General features: G+C 41.1%; 3 protein-coding genes across 3 annotated transcripts; 1 reads left to right on the top strand and 2 right to left on the bottom strand.

The window, feature by feature from the left end:
* Nucleotides 1–9: 9 nt before the first annotated feature.
* Nucleotides 10–6,661, bottom strand: cnot2 (CCR4-NOT transcription complex, subunit 2). The gene is made up of 14 exons (XM_068739816.1): nt 6,545–6,661; nt 6,364–6,436; nt 5,976–6,123; nt 5,599–5,781; nt 5,422–5,501; nt 4,839–4,964; nt 4,563–4,687; nt 4,337–4,451; nt 3,854–4,010; nt 3,205–3,266; nt 2,678–2,727; nt 2,485–2,585; nt 2,212–2,356; nt 10–1,750 (listed from the first exon to the last, which is right to left on the bottom strand). The coding sequence occupies exons 1-14, from the start codon at nt 6,659–6,661 to the stop codon at nt 1,664–1,666; spliced, it is 1,569 nt and encodes a 522-aa protein (XP_068595917.1). The 3' UTR covers nt 10–1,663.
* Nucleotides 6,662–10,667: 4,006 nt separating this feature from the next.
* Nucleotides 10,668–11,492, top strand: lrrc10 (leucine rich repeat containing 10). The gene has a single exon (XM_068739830.1). The coding sequence runs from the start codon at nt 10,668–10,670 to the stop codon at nt 11,490–11,492; it is 825 nt and encodes a 274-aa protein (XP_068595931.1).
* Nucleotides 11,493–13,102: 1,610 nt separating this feature from the next.
* LOC137894093 (seipin-like) lies at nt 13,103–15,466 on the bottom strand. The gene has a single exon (XM_068739562.1). The coding sequence runs from the start codon at nt 15,464–15,466 to the stop codon at nt 14,210–14,212; it is 1,257 nt and encodes a 418-aa protein (XP_068595663.1). The 3' UTR covers nt 13,103–14,209.
* Between the last annotated feature and the right edge of the window lie 103 nt (nt 15,467–15,569).

The raw sequence follows: 15,569 nt of genomic DNA, 5'->3' as shown, positions 1-15,569 counted from the left end.
AATTGTCTTTAACATCGCATGTTCTCAGTGTCTCTGTAAATGGTAGTGCACTGAGGACTGTTTGCATTCGTCTCCTGCTAACACGCTTTTCTGTTTTCTACATTGAGTGAATTAAGATGTGTATATGCCTTTCTCAATATGAAACAAGGTTGGCTGCATTCCACTAAAGACAGGATTTACGGAAGTTAAGCATTTGAAAAAAAGGCACCGCTCAGGAATGTGTCCATTGGTTCAAAAAAAAAAAGTATGTCCCAGAAACCTTAGTGGAATTTGTCTAATCTAAAAACTAAATACAAAGAATAAAAGTTCAGAATAAAGGCACTAGTTCAGTACTAGTACCAGTTCAATACCCTGAAATAGCTTGTTAGAAGATAAAACTATTAAGACTTTCATGGTCTTAATAGCATATTTGTGTTAACACAAATAAATCAATCGTTGCCATTGAACCTATTTTCAAAAAAATAATTCTACATGTAAATTTGTGCATGGTACATTAAATTAACACACAGGTTCAGCAAAGCCTTTTTTCTGCTTTAATACAAAGAACAGAAGCTTTTAACTTCAGAAAATATGACTGGATTTATTTTTTTCCTTCTAAAATTGGAAATCTTCTGTTTATGAAATGCTGTTCAAGTTGAAATACATCCCTTATGCTTTGGACTCTGAACTTGGAGCATAACTATTATTTTTGGTTGAGAATCAGGCCTTTCCTTAAATGGCATTTTAAATTTGTATAATTCAGATTTTAAGTGCCCATAGAACCAGCAAATCCAAATATGTCCTGTTGACATCCACAGCTCACCATGCATCACCTCAAAAAAATGAGGTACAAGGGCAAGATTTCTTCCAAAATAGATGTCATATATATATATATATATATATATTTATACACATAGATATATATATATCAATCATATATACACATTTGTACGTACATATAATTTGTGTGGTGCAGAGAAACAATGTACACATCTTACAAATTTGTAACAAAGACTGGAAAGTAGGGCGTTAAGCCTCTGAGGATTTATCCACATTTGTAGAAACTAAAGTCCATGTTCAACTGGCATTGAAGTCAGAGGGAGAGGCAGAGCGAGGAAGAAAAATCATGGGACCAAAAACAGGTCAGCGGTGCAAAAAAAACGAGGCGATGCAAATGGGAGGAAAAATATGAAAAGGGGCGCACGTGTCAGGGTTGCTTGAATTCCCTGACCCTCAACAAAAAAAGAAGCCAGGGGGTGTTCACATTTTTGAAAAATCACAAACAAATTGTGTTCTTTTATTACTAAATATAGTGCAACAATAAACACGTTCTTTTGCTTGCATTTAAGAATGTTAACGTTGCTTTCCCTGGCTTTTTCCTTTCGAAACACTTCCCTAGGTCCTGTGCCACAAGGTCGGTCTTCAGATTAAGAGATGTAAACATGACAGGCCCTGCTCAAAACAGGAGGAACACAAAAAAATAAAAACGATCCATATTGGTGTTTTTAGGAACAATGTAATTTGGAAAGGTAGGGCAGTGTTGATGGTGGCAATGCCGCCCCCCTCCCTTCCACCAGTCAAATAGCCAGAACCCTTGAGGAATAAAAATCAAGCCGTGTGAAGCGTAGCACCCCTCCTGGACAGCGATGTCCGGAACAGCTGCAGCCTTTGGACTGGTTGGGCCTTAGAAGGCCTGCTGGGCTGGGTTGTAGTTAAATGTCGTTGGCACATGTGGCCTCTCTTCCAGCTTCTCATACTCCAGATGAAACTCCTTAGAAATGCAGACACAAATGTAAAAACCAGAAACGTTCTTATCCACAACATTTCACACATAATGAAGCTTGAGGACCATCGACTATAAAACATTGTGGACTGATCTTGGAACTTCAGTTTTGAGATTTGGAAGTGCAGCTCCGAGAGGATGGAGATGGGGAGAATACTGATTAGATCTGACTGAGAACCTGAACGGATGCTGTAGTAGCAATATGGTAATTGCTCGGTAGCCCCACCTGTAAACGTGCTATCATTTATTTTACTCTGAATGGGATGGTGTGTGTGTGTGTTGTGCTCACCAAGATTTGAAATTGAGCTGTTAAAAATGTCCTCAAGCTTACGATCAGGCTTTTGCAGACACACACACACTAGTTGCTCCTTTGGTGCATTGTCTGACCGGGCCCTCCATTCATTTATTATCCTCTACGGAAAAGAGGCTGCAGAAACACAATTTCTTACCTTCGCTACTTTCCTCCAGTTTAGACAATCGAAAAAGTAATACGTTCCCCTCTCATAAGCATTGGTTTTCAGCGTAGGCTCCATGCCCGGTGCCCTCGTTATCCAAACCCGCTCCTCTTTGTGGTACCTCCAGTCCCGGTTGAAGCTAGAGATTGAAATTACAGCTGATTCCATGGAACCTCGAAAAACATATCAATAATCTGTCCAAATAAAGGAACATGTCTAACTTACAAATTAAATTAGACAATGTTTCTGAAACAAAGCAGAACTTACAGTTCTACAGCTGCTAGAAGCTGCAGCAGGTCTCCACCATTCATGTAGTACAGGTAGAACAACAGGTCTTCGCCGTATCGAGCCAGTTTAATGGCAGCCAACTAGAAGCGGTGAGGAACAAGCAGAATATTTGTATCTGTACATCCTAAACTGTGGCTTCTCATTGCTGCATTGTTCTGAAGCTCATGATTACCTTGTCTCGTATGTGGATATTGGTCAAGTATTCAGAGGGGACATGGAAGTCTGAAAAGGCAAGCTCAAGTAAGTTAGCAAGTTACAAACGATGCCTCTTCCAAGGACCATGAAAAAAAGATTAACTTCCTCACGCTCAGAAAAACTCAAAGCAGTTTTACTAGATGGGAGGGAGAACAACAAAAGAATTCTTCCAAAATATAAACCCGACTGCTGGTTCAACTTCATCCAACAGTTACTCAGCACAAAGAAGTAGATTTAAAAACATTATAGCTTCGTAGACATTATGGAGGATGTCCTTTACTGTACTCTGAACAATTTATAAAATAAAATAATTATTATTCACGTTTCCGTGTGTGATTTTTATAGTCTGTGTAACTGACAGCAATTCTGCAGCAATAAAACAAATTGAACAAAATATATGCAATAGATATGGGAACTGTGACGTTAGAAAGAACGTCACCCTGCACCTAATAAGGACTAGCGTGATGTCACGAATGTCCTTCACTCTTCCTATTGATGTCTTACCGATGTCCTGAGGTCGACAAGGCGATGAAGCCCAAGGAGAGGCAAACTTGGGGTACAAGTTTCTGTCAGGAAAGAAAGTTGAGAAAGAAAGTAAGCTCGCGTTGATTCTCATTCCTCCAGGTCATGTTAGTCTTCGAAGGCTGAATCAGAAGCAACTGGACTTTTAATTCTTCTCTCCGTCTCGAAACAACGAAGAGGAGGCCGGTTGCTTCGATTCAGCCTTCGAGGACGCTTGCAGTGAGCTCTTCCAATAAAAACACAATTACTGCTAACAACAATACATTCCATTAAAGTATCAATTAAAATCACTACATTTATCGTTACATCTGCCCTGACAATGTAGCTTTGTGGGGAAAAACAAAGACTTGTTGAGAAACACAACGTTAATTATAGTCTGGCATTTTTTTACCGGTACATTGTACATGTGCCCAGATGCCTCTAGATGAGATGTCTTTTGTGATCCTTCTAGAAGCAGCAATTGTAAATAGAGCTAAGTCCATCCCTGGTGGAATGCCTCAAAGAAAATGTAACTCAGTGCTACAAACAGATGCTTTTCATTTTTCACTTACTGCATGATATACCAAGCACATGCCTGACGGCTAATGAGCCCCTAAAAGTATTTGGATTTGGATTACAACCGCTGTCTTACTCTGGTGAGTTTAAATTGAGTCCCAATGTCGTGAGGTCACTTCCCAGTGCCAGATGGACCATCCCTGGATCAGTCTCTGCTGCCCGAATAAACGTCAGCAGACCAATCATGCCGAATTGGTCTGTCACCATGCCTGAGGGAATGTTTGTCACCCGACCTGAAGCAGCAGCAGAAATATTCAACAAAATGCTGACTGTGATCTAACGTTACGACTTCATGTCAAGATATTAACTCCATATTTCTCTACCACACGCCAAATGCACAAGAGAGAGAGCAAAACAAGCTACCGTCATTATTTTTAACAAGTGATGGCCAAAGATTAATGAAGATGATGATGGTCTATCTGGTTTCACACTGAAGCATATTCAACAATTATTAAACACCAAATACAGGGTAGAGAGTCCAACTGCCTCACCCAAGGAGTGTGATTAAGAAGGGTATCTCAGTGGCATTGGAGCGATACGATTGGCTGAGAAGTCTCACCATCGGGCAACACCTGGATCCCTTTCTTCTGGTTGTTTAGTGCCAAGGCCGTCTTGTCTCCAGGGAACTTGGGCCCATCTGCATTTGATGTGCTCTTATTTGTGGAGTTCAAATTCTGCAAATAAAGAAAACCATTTAAAAAAGATTTCAACCATGAACAGTAATAAATAATTAACGATATCCCGGCTTGCTGTGGGTGTGGGGGCCATCAGCTGTTCACACTTACTGTTTTGCTGTCATCGCTGTTCAATGTGGGGCCTTTATAGTTTGGACCAGGCAGTGCAGGGAAGTCCTCGTTATGAATGGAGAAATCCTGTGTCTGTTCAGTGGGTGGCTTTGTCACCATGCCAACTTCGTGTTGATGATGATGAAAACACAAATACATTTTATTGTTTGAAGGTATAGTGTGGACTTCATTACAAACAAAGTCTGGGCTATTACCATGAACCCAGTCAAGTCACTTCTATTCTGTTCCACTTGTGTGAAAGTAAGAGTGTCTCACCGTAAGGAGCCCGCCCAGCCAGTGGGTTGAGAATCGGTGTTGGGTTTCCACTTCCTTCTCTCCGACTCCTGTCTGCTAAGGCCGGGAAGTCCGACAGGTCCAGTCCCGTTACATTTTCACTTCCATCTGTAGCAAAAAGAAAGTTAGAAAAATCTTTTCTCGCTGGGATATGCCAGTTATTCCTTTGATCATGTATTTCTACTGTATTCACATGTTTTACATGTATTTACATGCATTCACGAAAAGAAAATCTATTCACTAATGAATATTTCAGGCACAGATTTTCATTAAAAATATTTGCTTACTTTCAAAAGAGGCACCTCAGATTACACTGACCTCCCTAACTCAAGCTGACACTCGTGACATTTTACAGTGAACAAGCTTGCTTTGTCATGAAAACCTGCTTTTAAGAGAAAGTGCAGACAAGAATATCAAGAACAATTTAAATCCTGAATCTCATATTGTTATGTATTTCTAAAATGTACTTCTTGCTTTGGTTTTGCATCAGCTTCCGAGTGTATATTTAACTAAAAATCCCAAAATAGTGACCTTTGGTAAAGCCACACGGGTCAACCAGACTCGCCTGTGCCGTTGAAGATGTTGCTTGATAACGAGTTGTTCATCCCAAAAGCCTGATTTCGGTTCATCCCAAATCCTGACATGCTGCAGGGGGAAATGTTTTCAGAAAATCAACGTCTTCTCTCTCATCAACACAAAAGCAGCCGGCCTGTGTGAAGAAGCGTGTACTGCTTCCCTCTACCTGTTTATGGTGAATGGCTGGCGTGCTGGTTGCTGTTTGGGCATACAGATGATGCTTGGCGAGCTGCGGTTGGGGCTGCCCAGCCCTGAGCTGCCCAAACTATTGGTCCTGGCGCTCACCCCGATGCCTTGACCGACCTGAGAGTGATTGAGCAAGTTCCTCGAGTTCATCGGCAATGTTCCTCTGTCAAAACAGCATCGGGTACGATATAGTGGATTCAAGCGTACGAGAAGAACAAAGAAGAAGCATCAGCTCTTTATAAATCAATGACACAGGAGAGGAGAGAGACGGAGACAGGAGTCCCCACAGAATACGCTGCTAGAGGTCCTAAAGGGATGATCCAGGGGTGATGAGGATTCAACCTCCTTCATACACACCTGCTGGGTGATGGGGGGGTATGGAGAGACATGGTGGGAACCCCCGTCGTAGGGGTGATGTGACTTGTCAGCTGTGAGCCTTGTGTTAGATTTCGGTGTAACTGAGGCGTATTGTTCCCTAAACCCCGTACTGAGAAGCCGAGTGCACCTGCAGACAGGCATGGAAGAAAATGAGGGGGGGGGGGGGGGGGGGTGCTGTCAGCTAACGCACCTATGATTCGTCTGCACATTGTTCCTTCTTCAAATTGTTAAATGTCTGATTGAAAATTCTCAATCACACCAACATGATTACTACAATCAAGATCACTGTCTTTAAAAGCCAGATTGATTTTTGTTTCTCCAATAGTAAATGTGAGGACACTGAATAACTGCAGAGAAAGTGCCTTACTTTGTGGACCGTACAGACTCGCACCAAGCTGTGAAAGTTGACCAGACGACGACGGCGAAGGAGACGACAGCATCTGCAAAAATAATCCGTTAAGAAAAGGACAAATTAATATAATGCAGAAATGTCTCCTCTGCTGTTAAATCAAGAAGCAACACAAGATTACAAAAGTGAATCAACTCACATCTTTGTCCGGTCGATGTGGGAACATCGACGGCTGGCTGTAGTACATGCTCTCATCAGTAAAGTCATTATCGACTACCTCGACAAACTCTACAAATTTCTTTCTAGCACCAAACATGCCTTTTGCCACCTGAAAAGAAAACTGTTATTAAAGATATACAAGATAACATTTTTAATTAAAGAACTGGATGAACCCCAATTAACGACAAACCAAATCCACCACTTCCACTTTGAAAACTAATCTCACCTAAATCTCTGTCCAGGTTCAGCCTTTAGTAGCTTCAATTTTGTGCAGATGTTACCACAATTAACAACATCGCTTATTCTGCTTTATTCGACTTGTTCCAGCACTTTAATTACACTATGCAACCATGATATTTGTTAAACCTGTATGAACAACCTGTTCTGTATGCAAGTGTTTGATGAGATGTTAATTATATTGGATTATTATTATTGATTCATTTATTGCCTTTTGTTAATGTCACTATGCTGCTGCCCTCTTGGCCAAGGTTCCTGACCTCAATGGGACTGACCTGCTTAAACCACATAAATAAAATAATGCATTAAATGTGTCTATATGAGGATACCTTTAAAGATAAATATTTGCATTTCATTGTAATTTGTTCTGACACGTTTGGTATCTTTGTGAAGCCGTGCATAATGTAGTGTTGTTCATGCTGTAAATACTGTGTGCAGGATTCTGAGAGAATTTAGGAACCAAACTTTCACGCTAGTTGACTTATGGTGTCGTTATGTTCTGAGGAATTTGATAAAACATTTTGGATCTCTGTGAACTTTGTGTTTGCTATACCGTGTCTGAACTTCATGACCCTGTGGAAGTCAGAATCACTCTGGAGTGATGAGTCACATCTCCAGTGTTATGTCTTTGAAGATTACTAGAATCATTCTACCATTTCAGAAACACAAAGGAGGTGGAATTACGGGATGGGGCAGCATGCCGTGCATCTGATGTGAAGGAGTACCAGAAGATACAAAAAGGATTGCCTCCAAGCCTGAACAAGTTGAGCAGTGGAAATAAAAAATAATGCTCCAGAAAAACAACAACATTAAATCCCATTTGAGTGACATATTCCTATAATATTCCTATATAAAATTTAATATTGTTTACTTTTATAACTTGTATTTGTTAACCCAGAGGGAATCCTGTTAGCCTGGTTCTCGTCAAGCCTGAACACTTTCCACGGTTTGGTGAGCAAATTAATAGCAGCAATGCTAACTTAATAGTTTTGCCAACAGTACTGGAGTGGAGTTAGCTAGCTGGCTAGCTACCTGTTTGAAATCAATCCGGGTTAGCTTAGCTTTATGTCAGTGACCCTAGTAAGTTAGCATGGTAGCACAACATAGAGAAAGAGTTTCATTTCCTTTACACTCCGACTTCACCACCAAGCAGCAGTCTCTGTCAGGCAGCACTTTGGGTTAGCCCCAGGAAACTGTGCGCTTCTTCGGCTTAGTGTAACGTTTCGCTCCGTTTGCAGCAGCAGAAGCTGCCAGACAAGCAGCGGCTAAAGGAGCTAAAGGAGCTAAAGGAGCTAAAGGCTAAATACTTGGTTTGGTTCGAAACGGAGGAAGATCTCACGGCGACGGCTTAAATGTGAATCAAACCGATTCCATACGACTATAAAATAAAATCAATATCCTCACCGCATCAATTTCCCTTCTCTTCGTTAGATCCAAGATGGCTATGTGCACTCTGAGGAGGGATAGCCTTTACCCTCTGACCTTAGAACTTAGTGATCATTTCCGTACACAAAATCTAAACGTGAGGCTGCGTCAGTGACACATGGTGGTTCACAGATGATTTACGAATTAGTTATTTGCTCTTTTTGTTTCTATTTTTTGTAAATATATATGTTTGTTTACTTTATTTTCTATTTTGTGGATATATCGGGTTATTTTCTAATTATTTTCTATAAAAAAAATAATACTATATATGTTTATTTACCATTTTAATTTTCTATTTTCTGTCGATATGTATTCAATGTATGTTAGGGATATGGTTTATTGAGTAGTGGAGAAAGGGATAGGTTTAAATAAGCTAATGCTTCATCCTACTCCTTTTCGGACATGTTTTGTTCATATTATTATTGTTATTTTGACTATTATCATTGTTTTCGGTTTGTTTGTTTTTCTATTTGACTTTCATTCATTCATTCACATCAGTCTCTCTCCGGTTCACAGCAGTCTCCGGAGACAGAGAGAAATGTAATAATGTAATTAATGCATGTTTTTCAGAGAATATAAATGAATCCTTTGCCTCCCTCTCATTGGTGACTTCAGCTGTTATCATTTTGTTACAACATTCAAATTATACGGACATTAATGTGATTTATATAGCTGCAATGAAGCCGACACAAAATGACAGGTGAGGTGTGTGTGTGCGTGTGCGTGTGCGTGTGTACTATACATATATGTTTGGCTGGCCCCTCGATGCGCTGGTGACACATCCGGGGTGTGCTCTGCCCGGCCTCTGGTCCGTAGTCAGCTGGGACATCAGCGCCCATGAACCGCAAGGTGGATAAAGATAATCCGATCTACAAGAAAATGGATGTTTGGATTAAAATGATTAAATTAAAATGACTAGAAATGCACAGGAGCCGAGTTTACTGTTGGCTTTGCCTATTACCGGTATGTACATTTTGTGAAGAATTATTAGACATTGTAGAGCGTTTTTTCACTTGCCATTGCAAGACTTGCGGGTATATTACATAATTTACAATATTGCAACAAGTACTCCATTAATCATCTCATAGGTAAAACATAAATAAATATATGCCTGTGCTTTTCCTTCCATTCGATGTCAAAATATCTGCCATGAACAGATTGTTTTGTCAAAGTACTATTCTTGTTAACTGTGCTACTCTGAGCTGTGCTGTTGCCTATTTGAGCCCCCCGCCCCCCCCAAGCCGGTAAGTGAAGTACATAAGCACGAGTGCTAAAAACAGCCTGTCAGTGAGTGGAAGCAGGCAAGGGGTGAACCTGATAAAGAAAATACATTCCTTCTCGTTTTTATCTACTAAAATATGGTATGCAAGATAGTGTGGACAGATCACACCTCAGGCAGGTATAGGGATGACATGTCACTTGCTACAGTTAAAGTGTACTCTGAGACAATTAAGAATTATATTCCATTAATCGCATAAATGGCCAACTGAGATTTGACTCTTAAAGTAGTTTTGTGACTGAAGTGATTGTTATAAACTACAGTTGATTTCAAAGCAATGTAAATGTGACACTGACAAAACTACAGAAAGATACATCCTCCATTATTCTTTCATGTACCTCCATTTTCCTGGGACTTTAAAAGTTTATTTTAATCACTTCTCTTCCCTGCTGAAACATGATTTACTACAGTCTGGGGAAACACTTTCCTTCTTTGGTCTTAGCACAAACGTTTTAGATGATTTGACTGAATCCACAGCAGCACAGGTGCAGAGTTGTCTGTGACGATTACAACACAATGCAGATAATCTTCAATGCACTTCTTATGCTTTTCCTGCCACTTCACTCCCTCTCTCTCTCCCCTTCTCTCTTTCTCTCTCGCTCCCCCTCCCTCCCTCTGTCATCTCTGAGAAGTGGGGAAAGTCATTAGGCACCAATGAGGAGAATAGAACAGTTACTGGTTGCTATTGCCATTAAAGACAGCCTCACTGACACATAGTGAGAGTACTGCACTGGGGAATATCTGTCCAGAGAATACAAAACGGTATGCGCTCATTAAGTTGGATAAACTAATGGCTTACTGTAGGAGAGGCTAAGTCCTGGAAAGCAGCAGGAAAACATTGTAAAGTAGGTATTTTATTTTTTTTAATTTTAAACTCTTGTTAGTATCTTCATGCCTGTTATGCTTTCTACTTTTTTGGTGATGATTATTTCAACATTAATTAGCTCATCAGACCACTCTAAACACTATTCTTCTCTGTAATAACTATGTAATTACTGCTATGTGCAGCTTCATATTGTAGTAAGACAAAAGAAGTACAACACACTGCTACAAAGTAAATGTTTTGTCCATTATTAAAGAAATATTCTCCAGCGGGGCAGTGGAGGAGCATTAATGGGATCCCGTTGAAGTCACCAACAACGCGTCTCAGACAGTGAGCAAGATGGGCAACACCATGCGCAGCATCATAGCCTTCATTCCCTCAGAGCGCTGCCAGCGCTACTTAGTGGGGGACCTGATGGAGATGCCACTTGATCGGACCCTGGACTTGAGCAGCCGGCAGCTGCGTCGGCTACCTGTTGCTGTCTGTGCCTTCGATGAGCTGGTGAAGCTCTACCTGAGTAACAATAATCTCAGTAGTTTGCCAGCTGCAATAGAGAGCCTGAAGAAGCTGCAGCTCCTGGCCCTCGACTTCAACTGCTTTGAAGAGCTCCCTGCAGCCGTTTGCAGGCTGCCCCAGCTCAGCATCCTTTACCTGAGTAACAACAGACTTTACCACCTCCCCAGAGAACTGAGAGAGCTGAAGGAACTTAGTACTCTGTGGCTGGAGACTAATTACTTCACTGTTTTTCCCAAGGTGGTTTGCGAGCTCCCTAATCTCAAGACACTTCATCTCGGTTATAACCAGATACAGAGTTTACCGATAGAGCTCAGCATGCTGGAGGAACTGAAAAGTATTTGGCTTGCAGGGAACCACCTTGCAGAGTTTCCACCAGTGCTGCTTGAAATGCATTTTTTAGCTGTAGTCGACGTGGATCGGAACAAAATACGCCGTTTCCCAGTCCTGTCTCACATGGAGGGATTGAAACTTGTTATCTATGACCACAACCCCTGTGTTAATGCGCCAGCAGTTGCTGAGGGAGTCAGGAGAGTTGGGCGCTGGGCGGAGAGCTTGAATGATGAACAGGAAGATGATGGGTCGAAAGCAGCGAGCGAGATTACAGCAGAAGTCACAGAAGCACAATCTGAGGAGGAGCACAATGTTTAGGGTCAAAGCACAAGGTGACCTTCAGCTGTGGCGAGGCCTGGAAGTACGGGATGACATTCAAGAGGGACTTTTAGAGTGGAGTGGCGTGTTGGCAATCAGGCCGAGGGTTGGTCCACATATGGGGAAAGTCATATGAGCTTTAATAACACAAAGAATAATAAAAAAAAACAGCCTGGATGATAATTAAAAATGTTTACCATGTCTGTTTACTTGCAATAGTTGAATGTTAGTGTCCAATTTAAATTTCATAATTTTATATCTCAGTTGAAAGAATTGTGATATTGTAAACTGGGTTTCACCAGATTCACCAAATATTTAAACTATTTCATTTTTTTCAATTTTGAATTACATCCTGAGAATTTTACTGAATTTTACAAATAGTATCTCTGAATCAAAATGGTAGCGAAAAGCATTTTGCATATGTAAGCATGTATGATCAATATTAGTGGTATGGCTATAGGGCAGTAATGCATTCATACTTTTCTAAATTGACAATGTGGTTCGTTGTTGCTGAGGCTAAACTGTGGGTTATTTTATTTCATAAAATGATGACAGGAGATGAAAATATTGATGAAACATGAAAAGGATTATAACCATTACGTCAACAAACACTGTTAGATGGCAGCATCAACATCCAAATATTTCATTTTACCTCCTAGTACCATCATGGAGAAAACTATACTGATCTTTGTTCCAGTTACAGTGAGGTTTTTGGTACCCATGATGGATGATTAAAGTGTATTAGCGTGCTCCTTATCCAGACTAATGCATAATTGATCTGTTAGATTGGGACTGTGGCTTTGCATAAAGATGGCTAATGGGACTTAATATCATCACTATGAGGTTCTGATCAAACAGTAAAACAAAATATCCTATAAACAAGATTACACTTCACTCCACTGTGTATTATTTTACAATGATACACAGATTTACTTTGTGCTACTTTCTGAATTTATGTGCTAATTAGAAAATATTTAAGCACATTAGAACAGTTGTTTTACCTGCTCAACCAGTGCAATCGCATGTTGTTTATGACCTACCTGTCAGGAGTTAGAGCCACAAAGCGTCAGTTACGTAGGTGTGCACTTCAATGGTTCTTAAACTAGACTAACAAGCTCAACAAACTGCTTTATACAAGTTCTTTGTGATGTCACTTCCTCGGATGTATGATCACTGGTATTAGTAGCAGTGGTATTTCTTTTATTCTATATAATTACTATATATAACTTGGTTTTAAAGCAAGTAAGAATTTAGTTTGTGAAATGTACTGTTTAAATAAAGTTATGGTTAAATAATTCTTGTTAAAGAAGGTACTGTCAGCTGGAGTTTCCTGCTCAGGTTGTTCCACAACAGAGGAGCCTGAACTGCAAAGTATCGATCCTGAGGGTACTCCAGAATTTGGAATCACATTGGCATCATTTTTAGTTTAAAAGTCATTGAAGATTAGCAATATTTCAATAATGCTGGTTGTATATACTGTATAGTGTATTTTTTAAGTGTAAAAATAATTTGCCTTGTCTACAGACAACAATATTGATAGTTTAAGTTACATAGGATGTCACTTTTTTTTTGGGACACAATAAAGACAAATGAGTGTACCACTGTGTGAGGAAGCTTACACACTGAATTTTCATTTAATGCATATGCATATAAATAACATGGGGTATTTACAATGAATGTCCTGCAGTACAGACTCAAAGACGACAGATTATACCTGCAGAAGTTAATGATACATTATAGGACAAACCCCGACACACACCCTGGCACAGTTTGAGGAAATCCTTTCACAGGGATACTTAACTGCCAAGTACCATTTAATTATAGGTTAAATACAAAGTCATTTAACACCCTTTCCTAACCAACCTAACTTCTAGCTCTTACATCCAGCAAGAACTTCAGAACCTTAACTCATCCTCCTTAAACTGTAAGTTTCTTACATGACATACAATCATGTTGAGTTAACAGACTTATAGGTTTTAACAACCTTGCATTACTTAAAAGACTCATCTAAAATATCTTGGTGCATTGTTGTAAGGAAGGGGGGGATCACAACATTAAAGTGAGCGTGAACTGTAACAGACATTGAATACAAAGATGAGTGGGAGTGAAAGCCTACTTTGTAAAAGCTCCAACCATGCCTCTGACCCATTACACAGAAACAGAATGTCTCCATTTCCAAGAGGAACAACCAACAAATGGCTCGTGTCCCTCAAGCCGGACACATTACATCGTTTTTTTCTAGGAACCTATTAAACACAAAGAAACTCTTCAAGTCCCATTTTCCAAATCTAATTGATCTGAGACAGCCTGAGAGTAAATTATCACATGGCTTATTTGTGTTGATCCTCTAGAAGGTTATGAAGCACAGTTGTATACTGGAGAAAGCAAGAACAGGAATGTACTTTCTCCTGTGATGAGCATCAATAAAAATTCAGATGGTATAAATGTAAGACTGTAGAAGGGCTGTCTCCTTTTAGGCTTCACACTGAGCAGACAATGAACCGAAATCATGAGCAGAGGTCAGTTAAAACGAGGTAAGCACATTCAAGACAAAACAATTAACTGTGTACAGTAGTTAGCTAGCATAAACAAAACCGGTATTACATTTTCATGCATCTGTATTTAAGGCCAATTCAAACAGTGGACACACAGTATCTGCCAAATTGTGTCAATAACTGCTCAAGATGGATGAGACGCTGCGGCACGTCAACACTGGTTCACAGGCTCATCCACGGTCCAGACCTCTGTCTGAGCGTCGTCTCGCCCTGCTGCTGGGACAGCTGGCTCGTATCCAACGCAACACTCTCGGTCTGCTCCGTGCCCTCTGTGCTCAAGTCAGCAGACTCGTCCTCTTTTATGTCCGGAACAGGAGCCACAGAAGCTTCAGGAATGACTGAGGACTTTTCTGATGAAGACTCCATTTCATTTCCCTCAAAATCAGATGCTGTATTCACAGGTCCAATCACTTTAGGAGCATCGAGTTCTTTCTGTGAGCGGTCCCTCTCCATGCGCTTACGAACCTCCTCTCTCCTCTGCTGCATGCGGGTGTTTTCTCCCATCATGACCTGGACTCTAACTTGATTTGGAGGCCACAGCCCACCCCATATGAACTGCAGGTAGCTGAACAGCACAATGACGCTGAGGAACGCCAAGTTAGTGGCCACTCCAATCACGGCAGAGGTCAGGGGGAAGTTGTACAAAACATATCGTATACCAGTAAAGTAGGCATGGATACGGAGCTGAGATGAGTAGATCTGCACTCGCTTGGACTGGATCTCAATGACTGCACCAATAGTGGGTTGATAAGAATTTGCCTTGTACTCTGAGAAGAGCTCAATTTCTATGAGCTGCTTCTGCTCAGCCATCCCCGTCAGAAGGAAAGGAGAGAACACTAAAGTACTGAGGCTCTGCAGCATGCTGGAGCGGTAATGAAGCATCGCAGATCGCCCCACCGTCGAGACGATCTTCCCACCTGTGGTATAAGAACACATCTTGACCATAAACATACCCAACAGTTCATTCACTGGAGACTCTGGCATCTCCAGCTCCAAGGATATTCGGTAAGGCTGACCGAAAGCCAGCACCTGGTTCTTCTGATTCTTCATGAAGGAGATGTTGGCGGTGGGGAATGAACATAGCGCCGACTCTGAAGCATCACAATCAGAGGTGTAGTAGAAATGCACAGGCGTGGAGAAGCTCACCGTGGGCATATAGGAGTAATAGAAGCTCCCGTAAAGAAAGATGGACACCCAAAGAAGGAGAACAAGGACACATAGGAGGATGCAAGCCTGAAATAAAGTCCGCCGAGTTTTCAGGAGTGTCACAGACGCCACATCCTGTAGCCAGTACAGAACCGGCCCCATTGCAACTCCAGTTGCGTCTGATCCAGGAGACACCGCGCTTCTGTTCCTGATCTGGGCCGCTGTTCCTCCTTCCAGCCCTAAAGACTGCTGATTCGTCCGGAGTATATCCATGTAGAATAAGTGGGCGGCTCCCGTTAGAAACCGGTTAATCGCTTATTTTTGCCCACTCACGTGTATCCGACGAAAGGTAAAACGCATACAAACTTAGTTTTAA

This window comes from Brachionichthys hirsutus, chromosome 5 (genome assembly GCF_040956055.1).
Source record: "Brachionichthys hirsutus isolate HB-005 chromosome 5, CSIRO-AGI_Bhir_v1, whole genome shotgun sequence".
Classification (NCBI taxonomy): domain Eukaryota; kingdom Metazoa; phylum Chordata; class Actinopteri; order Lophiiformes; family Brachionichthyidae; genus Brachionichthys; species Brachionichthys hirsutus.
This window is presented reverse-complemented; position numbering and strand designations above follow the sequence as displayed.

What these genes read in the sequence shown, in the direction of transcription:
- cnot2 (XM_068739816.1), bottom strand. Translation starts at nt 6,661, where the DNA reads ATGTTTGGTGCTAGAAAGAAATTTGTAGAGTTTGTCGAGGTAGTCGAT. An exon ending in CACATCGACCGGACAAAGAT is followed by an intron (nt 6,437 to 6,544) that starts GTGAGTTGATTC and finishes TTATTTTTGCAG; the next exon opens with ATGCTGTCGTCTCCTTCGCC. An exon ending in GAGTCTGTACGGTCCACAAA is followed by an intron (nt 6,124 to 6,363) that starts GTAAGGCACTTT and finishes GCCTGTCTGCAG; the next exon opens with GTGCACTCGGCTTCTCAGTA.
- lrrc10 (XM_068739830.1), top strand. Translation starts at nt 10,668, where the DNA reads ATGGGCAACACCATGCGCAGCATCATAGCCTTCATTCCCTCAGAGCGC.
- LOC137894093 (XM_068739562.1), bottom strand. Translation starts at nt 15,466, where the DNA reads ATGGATATACTCCGGACGAATCAGCAGTCTTTAGGGCTGGAAGGAGGA.